At 41.9% G+C, this 14,015-nt stretch overlaps 1 protein-coding gene across 1 annotated transcript in view; it reads left to right on the plus strand.

The window, feature by feature from the left end:
- The window catches only part of LOC144534601 (actin-binding protein WASF3), a 37,751-nt gene that overhangs the window by 17,431 nt on the left and 6,305 nt on the right, over positions 1-14,015 (plus strand). The window contains exons 2-6 of the mRNA XM_078276607.1: positions 2,650-2,794; positions 4,850-4,984; positions 10,677-10,830; positions 12,242-12,359; positions 13,473-13,541. Coding sequence (XP_078132733.1) covers positions 2,662-2,794; positions 4,850-4,984; positions 10,677-10,830; positions 12,242-12,359; positions 13,473-13,541 — 609 coding nt within the window. The 5' untranslated portion in view covers positions 2,650-2,661. The remainder of the gene's footprint in view (positions 1-2,649; positions 2,795-4,849; positions 4,985-10,676; positions 10,831-12,241; positions 12,360-13,472; positions 13,542-14,015) is intronic.

Raw genomic sequence — 14,015 nt, forward strand, 5'->3', positions numbered from 1 at the left:
TTGAAGCCCACTTTGTCTTGGCTTCAACATCTAGTACACACACCAGCATCCCCTCACACACAATCCCTGTTATCTTGTAACACACACACACTCACACACACACACACACACACACACACACACACACACACACACATTCATATCAACACAGAGGTGAGAATGGCACTGGGGAGTCGGAGGAAGAGATATTTATCCTTACTGATTTATTAATGAAACCAGGCCGAGATGGAGAAAAGATCTAGAGTGAGAATATACCAAGAAGAAAAAAAGACGAGTGGGGAGGGGTCGGACAGATGAGACAAATCAGAGATGAAGAGCAGCTATTGAGGCAGCAATGGAGGATGAGGAGGAGCGTGAATGTTTTATTAAACAGCCGTGGTGTTAGATTATTTACAACAGCTGGAGGAGGGGGCCAATATTGGCTCACACACGTGCACACACACACTTTATGGGAAGCTCGATAACACTGTTAAGACAAGTCAGCACAATCTGAGGTGGTTTGTGTAATTGAATGTCAGAAGCTATTGGGGGGGAGAGCAGGAGAGGGAGAGAGACGTAAAGAGGGCAAGCTAGTCCCTTTTATTCACGGCATGTGTGGTTCAGTCCGGATAAACAAATTAAGAAGCATGTGAACACGCATTGTGTGTGTATAAATCAGTGGGTATTAGTATGTCTTTTATCATTTCTTACACACATTTGTCCACAGAATCCATGTGTTTTTGTTTACCTCCTTTCTCTTGGCTTTAGTGCTCTTATCCCAGAAATAGTAATTGTGCCAAAGATTATATTAGAAGCGTGGGAGAGTGTAAGAAATGCATGTTTCCAGAGCACTGGCCTGGGAACACACCTCCCACATGCACAAATGCACATTTCACATGCACACAGTGGGAACACACACGTGCACAAAATCATGGCCCAAAAATAACAAGCGTAAAGAGAGTTCTCTCCAAACGGAGAAGAGCCCTCAGTTTCCTCTCACGTGTCACCTCTCCGTCTGTAGCTCTCACTCACTTTTATCCAACTTCTCTTCCTCAGTTTTCGGTTTTTCTCTCTCTGTGCTGGTCATGATAACTTACTTCAAAGAGCAGGCTGAAATTACAGTGTGCAGTCGCAGTTAATGCAAAATGTACATGTTCTACATGCAAAATCAACAATCTTGCCTGTTTCTGGTCAGAAATTGTATGAGCACTTACAAATTACATAACTGGCAACTCGTCACGTTAGTTTTTTTTTTCTACCGTCGCCAACAATTTTCCCAACCCATGAAGAAATCCCACTTCAAGCCAATACTTACACCTATCAACATCAAAATGTGCACACTTTAGATTAAGTGTTGCACTTTGAACCTTAATTAAAATTACACATCCCAACCCATAAATGTCCTTCTTTGACCTATAAATTGCAAAATTCAACCCACATTTTGCATATTTGAACCTAAAAACTACACACTGCAGCCCGAAAGTTGCACATATCAACCTGCTCAATTCAACCCAAACTTTGCACACTTTCATTCAAAACATTGCTCACTTCAACCAAAAAACGACACGGTTTGCACAACAGTTGCACATGTCAACTCAAAAAATGCACTCATCAAGAAGGAGATTCTGGAGCTTTTAGAGGGAAGGTTCAGTTTGCTGGCCAACAGTTCTCTTCATCCTTCCGGCCCTCGTTGGGGCGGTTAAAAGCAGCGTAGAATCAACCATTAAGTTCCAGTAAATGTGTTGGTCATAAAACATAAACAATGAGCTAAAAAGCTCCATAGAGCTGCAGAGGTTAGTGTTCATTCCCTTTGAGATTACACGGACTCATTTGCTTCAATGTTAAAATAAAAAATATATTGATGCAGGTGTAAACACTTGTCTAGCATCTGCCTTTTGCTTAATTTGGGAACAAAATCTTTTCTTTGTCAATTTTCCCATTTTTGTTTCCATTGTTCTGATAACTGAGACTTTTCCTTCACCCATAACAAGGACGCCTGGCTCACATCATATGATCATACTGGATCTATATGTAGCTCTTCCCTTGTGGCCACTCAAACACTGACAGTCTTTCTTTTTAGAGCACATTCTCTTTTGTCTTCACACTGTCTGTCAGTTGCTCTCGATCACTCTTCTACCCTCTGATCCTTTCCATCTATCCTTTACTCTCTCTTCCTCTCATCTTCTAACCTCTCACTTCACCTCACGTCTCCCTTTGTCTCCCTCTCTCTGTCCCTCATGGTTTCTGTGGCTACAGTTGCGGCTCGTTAGCACCATTTAGAAACTTCTTTCCGGCTCATTTGGCTCTTTGCTCATCCCAGCCGCATTGACGTTAAGCAGTGTGATGAGTGACTGCGCCCCACGGCGGACATGACACCTCCGTCTCTATCAGGACTCGCAGCTGAACACCGACCCATTTTTTTTCCACCGCTTCCTTTTTCCCTTTATCTGTCAGTGTTGAGCTGTAATTTTGTTAATGTACTTTAAATAATGAGTCGCAGAATGTTAACAGACGTCAGAAGATACACAGTGGAATTTAGTCAAGCAGCTTCAGACACAGTTTTGGGTGTCTAAGTATATATTTAGGGTATGATGTCATAAGTAGCAGTAATGGACGGTTGATTCTCACCATAAACCGATCATCTCTCTTGTCTCTCTGTCGTTTCTTCAGGCATAAACCAACATGCCGTTGGTGAAAAGGAACATTGAGCCTCGGCACCTGTGCCGTGGGGCGTTGCCGGATGGGGTGACCAGTGAACTGGAGTGTGTTACCAACAGCACCCTGGCAGCCATCATCAAACAGCTGGGCGGTCTGAGTGAGTATCCTGTGCTTCAATACAAGAGTAATGTTTTGCACATAGAGTGGTTCAGTTAGAAGTCATATCTAATTAATTCATTTGTAGAAGGAGGCGTTTTTGTTCAGACTCCTTGTCTTGAGTGACTGGATTTTAGCTCTTTGCGTCCAGATATGTGACTTTATCCGTTGCAAACTGTGATCAATGCTCAAAGACTAAAGGCCTGGCCGCACCAGCATTTAAAACTGTGAAATTTCGCCGCGTAATTCGCACAATTTATTTTGTCAACTATGGTGAACTTTGACCCGCAAAATTGCGGCATTGATTGATAGCAAGCTAGCTTGACAGTGCTGAACTTTAATGGGGAACAGAGAGTTTGAGAATCCAAAATCAAGAAAGCTATTGTCGCTTATTAGCTATTGTGCAACACCAACTTTCATTTTACATCCTCTGTCATCCACTATGTGAAATTACTGTCCTGAGTTTGCTTACTGACTGTTTGCTTTCAACTGACCACTGTTGCCATCCCTAGGGACGATCACTTGAGACATTTTAAATGTGAGGCTAGGGCTGGGCGATATGGAGAAAATCAAATATCATGATATTTTTTACCAAATACCTCGATATTGATACCGCAACGATATTGTAATGTTGACTATTGGTGCTTTCACAAAATATATACACAATGAGATTTTTGATAAATAATCATCAGTAATGTGGATATAATGACTAAGTGGGTAAAGGCAAATAATAAAACAGTTACAACAGTCGGGTAAGTTCAGAAAATGACATCACTTTACTGTAATGCAGCCTTTAAAACCAGGAAGAGACAACACTTATGCCATATTAGGATATTACGATATCCAAAATCTAAGACGATATCTAGTCGCATATCACGATATCGATATAGTATCAATATATTGCCCAGCTCTATGTGAGGCCATGTCTGCCCATGCTGATCAGATGTATTTAAGCAGTTGTTTGCTGGGAAGGAGGAGCCTGAAGGGAAGCTGTCGTGGTGTTTGAAAGAGTTAGTTTAAACAGCCTGCTTAAAAAAAGATGGATCCAATGTGGACTTTTATATAATGCGCTCGTAAACATGTTGCCAAAATGCACACTGTGACCTACAGTAAAAACACAATCTGAGTTAGTACTCTGCAGTACCGTGTCCTTGCATCATAATCAATGCATCATTTCATTATAAACCTGCGTAGTTCATTTGAAAGCCATGATATTGCTAGCTGAAGTTGATTCAGGGTTGCACAGCACAGCCCTTTGCCAGAAGAGAGATTGTTCAGTGAAAATGTAGGGGGGAAAAAATCATTTTTAAATGTGATTAGCATTTCAGGACTAAATTTAATTCAGCGACAGCTCACCGCGAATGAGTGAGTGCTCTGCCTTTGCTCCAGCTGTCATGTCGTGGGCTGAGAGGCAGATAGAACGAGAGGAGATGAAGAGACATTGAGGCTATGCAGCAGGTGGGTGTATGTGGCAGGGTTATTGAGGAAGGCTGCATTTCTGCATCTCAGTAAATGTATAAAAAAAATGTGTACTTTTCTGTCACACACACACACACAAACGCACAGTGACAGAAAATATTCTGAAAAGGTAGACAGCAGGAGGCAACCTGTCCTACTGAGACAGACGGAGGGAGCAGGAACAGCATTGACTGACTTCCATCACTGTGAATTTCTTTTCCCATACATCTCCTGTTTTATCTGGCTATTTATTTGGGCTGTGTCACACTGACAATTGTGGAAATCCTAATGTTTTGTTGCCATATCAAACCCTAATTTCTGCTGCCCAACCTGCACAAAGAAAACAATACCCAGTGTTATTCCCGACTAAAAAGGCCATTATTTTTGGACTACGGATTGCTGTTACAACCATTTGCAAAACTCTGCAAATAGAAGCCTGATAAAGTTTGAGATACAAACCTGAATATGGTTGAAAGCTGGGAGCCAGAGATCAGCTGGCGAACATGCACTTGTGAATGCACTTCTTTCCCGGGATGAAAGAATATTGTTAAACTACAGTTTCAAATGTGTTTTTGTGTCTCCCCTTGTTTCTGTCCAGGTCGCCATGCAGAGGATATTTTCGGAGAGCTGTTTAATGAAGCCAACAGCTTCTACCTGAGGATGAGCAGCCTGCAGGAAAGAGTGGACCAGTTGGCCGTGAAAGTCACCCAGCTCGACTCCACTGTGGAGGAAGGTAAGGACAGCACCCGTGTGAGTGTGTTTATGTAGTCCAGGATCTTTTTAAGGATAGGACAAAGACAAAGGTTCTGTCATGGTATTTGAAGTTGTGTGTGACCCTGTCAGAAGGGGGTGGCGTGCGTGCGCATGTTTGATGGTATGAGCATGTATGAGCACTCTTTGTGCTCTTGCTTGTGCTCTAGTAGGATTTGACATCCATATCTTTGTGTGTGTGTGTGTGTGTGTGTGTGTGTGTGTGCGCGCGCTTTCCCCTGAAGCTAGCCTGCAGCATTTTAAATTGCTATGCTGTTTATTTTGTGTGTGTTTTAACAACTTCTTCCACTTTCTTTGCTTGATGTCTGTGTCTGTCTGCGGATTGTTTAGTGAACAGCAAGACACACTCATATTATACTCCTGTTATGTGCGTGATTATACAGTGTGAGTAATGATCATTATCTCCATCATTAAGCTTTTCAGTAAATCTGAAGGTCACTTCTTTTAATGCAGTAATTGATAGACACACACACACACACACACTGTCAGATTGGGCTGTGATGATCCAGTCAGCACTTACAGGAGGATTTCAGAGCTAAGTACGGTGGCCCCAGAGGCTCAAACTAACCTTTTAATGTGAGACATGAGCAACCTCGAGTCTAGAGTTTTCCTTTTCGTTGTCTCCATTTTTCTCTTTCTTTTCTCCTGTTTTTTTGTCTTTCCCTCTTCACTTTCTCACTCTCCAAAGGCCATCCTTGTCCTTTGCCTTTTTACTCCTTCCTTCTCTTCCCTCATTTTCACTTTCATCCATCTCTGCGTCATCTGATTTCGCGTCCTTTCTTTTCTCTCCCTCTCTTCTTGTTCTCCCTCCGTGTCCCCCATTCTCCACCATGCTCTTCTCCATTTCACCCCTTTTTATTTCCATTTTCTCTACTTACTTCACTGTCTCGGTCTACCTCCACTTCCATTTCTCTTTTTATCATCCCCACCTCTCCCTCCTTCCCTTACTTATCATATTTTCTTCAATTCTCTGTATTATTACTTTCTTCCTCTTTTTTCTCTCTCCGATTTTCTATCATTTCTGTCTCAACCCCTCTCACTCTTTCTCTAAGCCCTCTTCTTCTCTCCCTCCTTCCTGTGTTTCTTTATTTCTCTTTCTCTCTGTTCTTTCTCTTTCCTTATCTTGTTTTGACTTCCTTCGATGCCTCTCTCCTTTCCACTTCCCTTCCCCTTTTCTTATTTTCCTCACTTCTATCTCTCCCTCTGCCCATCCCTCCTTTTCTCCCTCCTCCTTTTATTTCCCAAATCCTCACTTTTTGCTCTGAAACCCTCTTCTTCGCTCCCTCCTCCCTGTGAATTTCTTTCCCTCTCTTCCTCCAACTTCTGTTTCCTTTTCTCCATGTTTTTCTGCCTCCCTCCTTCCCTCCCTCAGTTTTCTCTCTCTCTCTCTCTCCCCCTGCTGATACTGCCTAGTCATTCTGCAGCACGGCGGGCTCAGACAGAGAGCATCAGATAGAGCTGCACAGACTGCGATGAAAAGGAAAAGCTCAGCTTCTCCTTTTCCTCTTCCACTCCTCCTCCCCCGCTCACACACTTTCATCTCTTCTCTCATCCTCTGTTCATCTCCATGCCTCTTCCTCCTACACACAAGCAATTCCTCTGTCCCTCGTTTCCAACCACACAATCACTCTGTCATCTGTAACTCTCCCGTCTCTCACGTCTCACTTTTCTCTCTCACTCCCTCTCTCATCCCTCACTCCTGGCTTTCTGTTTTTCATCTCAAACCTGGCAGGAAAGTGATGCCATGAATGTTTTAAGAAAGAGAGAGAAGGAAGTAAGACAGAATTAAAGGAAGAAAGAAGATAGAAAGCAAGGTGCTACATATGCTATATACATAAATAAAGTTTAGGAATGGTCAAGAAAGGAAGAAGACAGGGACAATGAAAGGATAAAGAAAGAAAGCGGGAAGGAGGGGGAAATAATGTAAAGAGGATAGAAACGAATGAAGGATGGTGGGGAGTTACTATTATCATTATGTTATGCCTTACGATGATTGAGTCCTAAAAAGCTTCCAATATAATCAATCTGTTTCAAGACTTCATGAACTGTGTTTGTGTCTAAGAATAAAGTTACTCCACTTGATTAAGAAAATGATACTTGATTTTAACATTGAAGCTACCTGAAGAAACGGGTTGGAAGGTTTGCATGGATATTTATGGACTGGGGATTTTCTTTCTTTTTTTTTTTGAGATTATAAGATGCAAACGTTAGCATGCCTGTCTAACTACCTACAGTATTAACCTAGTTTTACTTCCAAAGGCAGAGGAAGGGGCATGTCATTAGCTAACTACATTATTTTGTAAGGTTAGAGGTTGCGTCAGGAAAAAAACTTTTTTTGGGCTTATTCCGCCTTTATTTTGATAGGACATGCAGGAAATTGTCACAGGTCGGATTTGAACCCTGGACCTCTGTGTTGAGGTATAAACCTCTCAGTATATGTGCGCCTGCTCTACCCACTGATCCAACCCGGCCACAAATAAAACAAATTTCACTATACTACTTTTTACAGTAATGTGTAATCCTTGTAGAACAACATAATGAGACGAACTGTGCTTGACATGTTACATATGGTTCAGGGAAGTCAACTACCTCAAAAAATTTGCCTTACCCGTAAGCACTTCTCTCATTGGTTGTGGAGTTTAATCTCTGCTGCTGTGAATGTGCTGCAGTATGAAAGAGAGGTTGTACACTGCATTTCACTTTGCATGCAGATGACTCCTGTGAATCACATTTTCATGCTCTGTTCATGGGAAAGGTATTAAGTGTCAAACCCATGACACCCAGAGTAACAGAACCTCTCTTTAAAAGTATTGTTCATTTATTTAAAGCTATAGTGCTTAGTTTCTGTCTCCCCCATGAGGAATTCTAAGTAATGACAACAAAACTGTCGACGTGTCCACAGACACAAGCCTTCCATGATCGTGCACCACCCCGCGTTGTATCAACTCATTTGGCAATGGCATGAATGTAACGGACGTTCATAAATGTAAAAAAGTTACGCACTAAAGCTTTAATATCCTTCTTTTTACTTGGATGGATCAAAGGTGTTTCCTGTAGTATGCTACACATCCTTCCAAACATTAAAATGATTATTCATTTCAGGTAAATGTGGAAGTCAGGACGCTCTGAACCAGACTGTTTAATAGTTTAATAATTAATCTGGTTATTAGCAGTAATCAACATATTTGTATGCATGTAAATGTGCAGAGGAGAAGATTTAACATTAAAATCGGAGTGATGAAAGACAGTGTGTGTGTGTGTGTGTGTGTTAGAAAAAGAGAGAGGGAGAAGCTGGCGGCCTCTTTGAAGATGTGTCTGAATGAAAGTTGCATTAGCTGCTGGTTTTGTGGATTATTCATTTGGCCACAGGGACAGAAGCTTAGGAAGGAATGATCAAACACCGAGCAGACAGGAGTGTGTGCTGACTGCAGAATCTGCGCACGCACACACACAGATCAAACAGCCAATCGCTCTTAAGTTTTTAGGAATTTGCAGTCTGAGGTTAAACCTCACTCCTCTTTTCCGACGTTGATAATCCTGTTGATAACATGCAGGCACACACATATACAGGACATAAGTCAAGTAAATCAATGGCAAGGATTATGTCAAATTGACACGGTTTAACCATATTATATACAGGGCTGATGTACGCTGAACCAGCTAGTGTGTCTAGCCATCTGCTAGATCCTGGATAGCACTGCACTACTGTAGCGATACATCTCATCTGGGGGGGGTTAAGGGATTGACACACATGCTTGTTTAACTATATTTGTGGGGTCTAAAAACCGGGAGTCCAGTATACTGTCCAGTAAGCTGTGGGGTCCCGACAGCTTTGTGGGGCCAAAATGCTGGACCCCACAAGTTTAAAGGGCTGTTTGAGGGTTAAGACTTGGTTTAGGGTTAGAATTAGGTTATGGTTATGGTGAGGGTAAGGGTTAAGGTTAGGCATTTAGTTGTGATAGTTAGGGTAAGGGGCTAGGGAATGCATTATGTCAATGGCGGGTCCCCACAAAGATAGTGCCACAAACGTGTGTGTGTAAAAAGCTTGTCTGTCCCTGCTGTCCTGTTATCACCTTCTGTGTGTGTTCTTAAAGGTCCAATGTGTAGGAATTTCTCCCATCTAGCGTTGAGATCATGTATCGCAATCAACTCTCTCGCACCACGCAGCTCAAAGTACGAATTACAGCTACGGTAGCCTTCACGCTTTTTTCTGATGACGCTGGTCTCTTGCTCTTTTCAATATCCTTTTTCTTTTTCTGGGCAAAGAAGAAGACTCCTGTTCCTGAAATTTGTATTTTGAATACGTGTGGTCCTCCATGTTTCCTTCTTCAAACTTGCCGGGGCCGCGAAGCTTTAGCAGTACCTGTGAGTTTATCATGTGACAGCGAAAGGCGGAGCAGTATGTCCTGTATGTCCCTTACCAGCTAACGTATTTCAAGATTGCGCATGAATATGGAGCGTCTAACCCGGTTCATGTGAATGCAAATGTAAAATGTCAAGCCAAAAGGAATACTTGGAATTGATGGTGGAGGTAAATATTCATGAAAAAGGACAAGTTTGTAAACGGGCGACACAGATTTGGATAATGAACAACTAAACACGTTACACACTGGACCTTTTAATATAATTCTGATCTGTAGATTGCAAAGTTATAGCAAACAGTTCAGTTATATTTGTATACTCTGTTCTTGGTGTTTTTTTGTCAACACTTTCCAAGTTGTAGTATTTCATCTCCCGTGCTTCTGCTCTTGTAAGCCATTTTTTACATTCCCAGAATGCCTTTCAACAAAATCCATAAACCCATAAATCTCAGGTTCCAAGCCACACAGACTTGACAGTGCCACATTGAGTTTCTGGGACTGCACTTTTGCAGTGAAGATGGCATCCTGCTCTGTGGGACTATATCTACTAAATTGTTCAAACCTAATTTTCTTACCTTTTCATTGTTTGGAAAGAAGACTAAGGAACAGTGTGTGCTGAATGTATTCCATTGGAGACCTGGACAAATGAAAAATGGGTACAATAAAACAAGATGGTATATAATTTGTGTACATGTAGTGACACAAGAACGGTTTCCTCCGCTGGAAATTTAATGAAAATGCATCTTCTTGCATTTTTGCTCTAAAAATTGCTCTACATTTTCCTTTTACAGCCTGATTGTCCAGAATGTTATAACAGAATATTCTAAGTAACGCCACTGAATCTGCAACAAATTTGACATTATAATGAAATCTACCTAACAGTGCCCAGAAATTATTTTTATTTTTGATTATTTTATAAAGTCTGAAGCTGACTTTGGTGGCATTAAACGTTAAGTTAGGTTGCCATGCCCTGGCTGATTAATACATCTGTTAAGTGCACGAACAAGAGATCTCCCCCTTCATTCCCACAAATCCTGACTTTATTCTTATTCATGAGTGTAAACTTTGCAGAACTGAGACCAGAGATCAGAGGGCAGGAATTAGCTGCTAAGCTGACAGTCGAAGAGTAACAAAGTTATAATCCCTCAAAACAGCTGTTTTGAGGGATTATGTCACCAAATACTGTAAATGATACACAGCAAATAATTGCCATTTTCTTTGGCCCCACTGTCAAGCTGTTTACAGTACTTTTTACAAAACATTAATTCTCTCTCCCTTTTTGGCTCCTTTCAGTCTCCCTGCAGGATATTAACATGAGGAAGGCCTTTAAGAGTAGCACCATCCAGGACCAGCAGGTGGTGTCGAGGACCTCCGTCCCCAACCCTGTGGTGGAGATGTACCATCGCTGTGACAAACCTCCTCCGCTCAACATTCTCAGCCCCTACAGGTCAGTAGTTTAGCTGAACTGTATTACATTGGTAGTTTGATAATCTGTTTGGTTTGCCAATGATGTGTTTACGTCATTTTTATAAAGATTTAAGGTATTACATGTATAATTTTATCATTCGGCACATTAGGTTTTAGTCATAAGTGTTGGCCCTGAACAAATTGCTCAGAGGCCTCTTCCAAACTTTTTGGCGGCTGAGTTTTGGCAGCAAATGTGATGGATTTCTTTATGGCGCAAAACAAGAAGAGAATTACTTTTTTGCAATAGAACGCAGAGCTAAAGTTTCCTGTAATTGCTTCAGTGAAGACAAACAGAAAACCCATTTAAAAAAAAACAAAAAAAACATCAGTATGTGTTAATTGTGGTGTCCAAATAACTACAAATTACCTAGAACCAACTGGCAGGGATCACACAAATAGTTTGATTAACTTCAAACTGTTTGTAATGTTATAGGAAGATAATCGTCGTCGTTTTGTCTTGTTTAAATTTGTGAGTTAATGAAAATTACTACCATTTTAGCAGTCATTTAGCAACATGCTTCAGCTTTTCAGAAAGGCCAATAAAAGAAACACTGTACGATACCCACTGAGTTAAGGATGCTAGCTGAACAAGGGCTAGCTCCAGTAGGTGCAGTAAGGGGTCAGGAGTTCAGCTGTCTATTGCTCCCACTTCGGTTAGGTTCTTTCTCATTGGATACTCATGAACACATGATAAATACATCTTCATAAATAAAGCCAGTCACTTATCATATTCTAAATCACTCTTGGTTGTCGAGTTTCAACACAATCTCTGTGGTGATTAAATTACTATGATCTTGTCTTGACTGTGGTATGTGGGTCTATTAGCTATTGTTTTGCTCCATCTGCCCCTTCAAACTCTCACCCCTATTTTCCACCAGCGGCTCTCAGCTCGGCTCCGCTAAAGATACACCCAGATCTATTTTCACACGAGACGCGGGCCGTTCGGAGGAAGTGAAACAGCGAGAGTATCCAGTCAATTTACCTAAACAATATATGTCTCCTGTACAAAGCTACGTATGACGAGAGGTTCATCTTGGAGGTTGAAATACATGACACCACAGATCCTCGAAGGACGACACCAGAAAAGAGAATGCATGAAGTTTAACTGTGGGAGTGCCAGGAGTGGAAGGTAGATACTAGCTTAATAAACACGGGATTGTTCTGCAAAGCACTTGTAGAGACGATCAAATCTGTGAGTCGGGCAGCAAGGCGCTCCACTTCTAAGACACTCCCAGTGGAAAATCAGGGTCGCACATTCTTCTCCATTTTCTCTCCATCTTGCCCACATATGACAACCGTCCACCCCTCCTATCTCCCTGCTTTGCATCAGTCCAAGTGTCTCTTTCTTTTTGGCTCTTATTCACCCACTATCTGCCATTTCGTCCATGCAGGGACGACAAGAAGGATGCATTGAAGTTCTACACTGACCCCTCCTACTTCTTTAATCTTTGGAAGGAGAAGATGCTGCAAGCCACCGAGGACAAACGCAAGGAGAAGAGACGGCAGAAGGTATGGATGTGTGTACGCATTAGTGTGTGCTGCTGCAGTCCATGTGTATTTGTGAGTGCAAGTTGCAGGGCATGTTTGTATGTGTGTCATTGCACACATGCTGTGGGCTGAATGTGTGTGATTGTGAGAGTGGGACAGAACAAAAAAATCATCTTCTGCTTTGATTTGCTAATTGTTTTTTTTCCTGCCTAATTGTGTATTTCCTTTATGCTGTAACTTCATTTTATGCATTCCTATCTTACTGTACTCATCATTTAGCTTTGCTTTGTTGTGTAATTAGTTATTGATACAGCAGCAGGCGGGCAGGCTCATTATCCAGAGACAAATAAATGGCCATAGGGGAATACAACTATAAACTGTTTATATGTAACGCCATAGTCATACAAAGATGTAGTTACTATATGATATCACAGCTATTACCAGACCATTAAATTAGCAAAATAAAATGACTAAAATTGCCATAACAAAATTGTGGCAATGTAGGCTACTAAGCAAATCCCCGATAGCCAATAAATGTATCCAATCACCCGACCCTTGTACCAGGTACACGGATAATGTACCGAGTGGACAACATGGTGATGTGAACCTTATGGTCTAAATACCATGGGTATTTGCTCAATCCAAAAAAAGAGAGAAATATATCTATGGTTATGATTATTTTCAAATTTTTTTGTCTTTTTAAAGTGAGTTCTGTGTAAAACATTTGGCATAGATAATTAAATATTTCAGAGCTGAATTAAACTGGTAGTCCCTTTTCGATTTGCTCCACTTCTCTCCATCAGTGCTCTCAACAATCATTTTTCAATCCCCTGAACAGCTGCTGCTGTATGTGTTTGCTGCACTGTGTCAATATTTCTGTTCAATTTAATGCTGATCACATTTTTCTGTTCCCTAAAACTTGGCTGAATATAATCCCTTTTAGAAACAAAGTAGTTGAAGTTTTGAAAAACTAATAGGTGGGAAGCTCAGCTGCAGGTAGAGGGTGTCTCATCTACACTCTCCTCCTCCTTCTCTTTCTCCAATGTATCTATAGCGTTACCTGGCCTTCCAAGACACACACCCCACCCTCCTGCTCCTAACGCACCAGCTTGTCTTTCTCCCATGTTTCCATAGGGCTGTCCGGCCCACCCTGACAGGCCCCACTCCAGACAGGCCCCACCCAGGAGCCCCCTGTCCATCTCTGTAAGACAACCAGACCCCTAACCTGCCTTCTCCCCCCCCCCCCCCCCCCCCTTCCCCCCAACTTTACCCCTGCACACCCCACTAACACACATCACACACTCACATATATTATAGAGGATGTAAGACACACACAGGGAAACACTAATATCGTGATTGCATTTCACTAATAACAGAGACAGATACACACTAGAGTGCGGATCGGGCCACATTTTTCTGTCCAAGCCCAGCCCGCGTCTGACAGATCAGTAACCGAGCCTAGCCCGAGCCCGACAGGCATTAAGATATTTATGTCCGAGCCCGACCCGAGCCCAACACGGTTAAAATCTCCTTTTTTTTCTCATACTAATTACACGCGTACGTTTGTTTGTGTAGAAAGCTTTTATTAAGCAACTGTAGGAAGGCATTCGGAAATGTCAACAGATGAGCGCATCAGCGCACACGGGGCAACAAGCGCACGTTAACACAGGCGCGCAC

Source organism: Sander vitreus, chromosome 19 (assembly GCF_031162955.1).
Source record: "Sander vitreus isolate 19-12246 chromosome 19, sanVit1, whole genome shotgun sequence".
Taxonomy (NCBI): domain Eukaryota; kingdom Metazoa; phylum Chordata; class Actinopteri; order Perciformes; family Percidae; genus Sander; species Sander vitreus.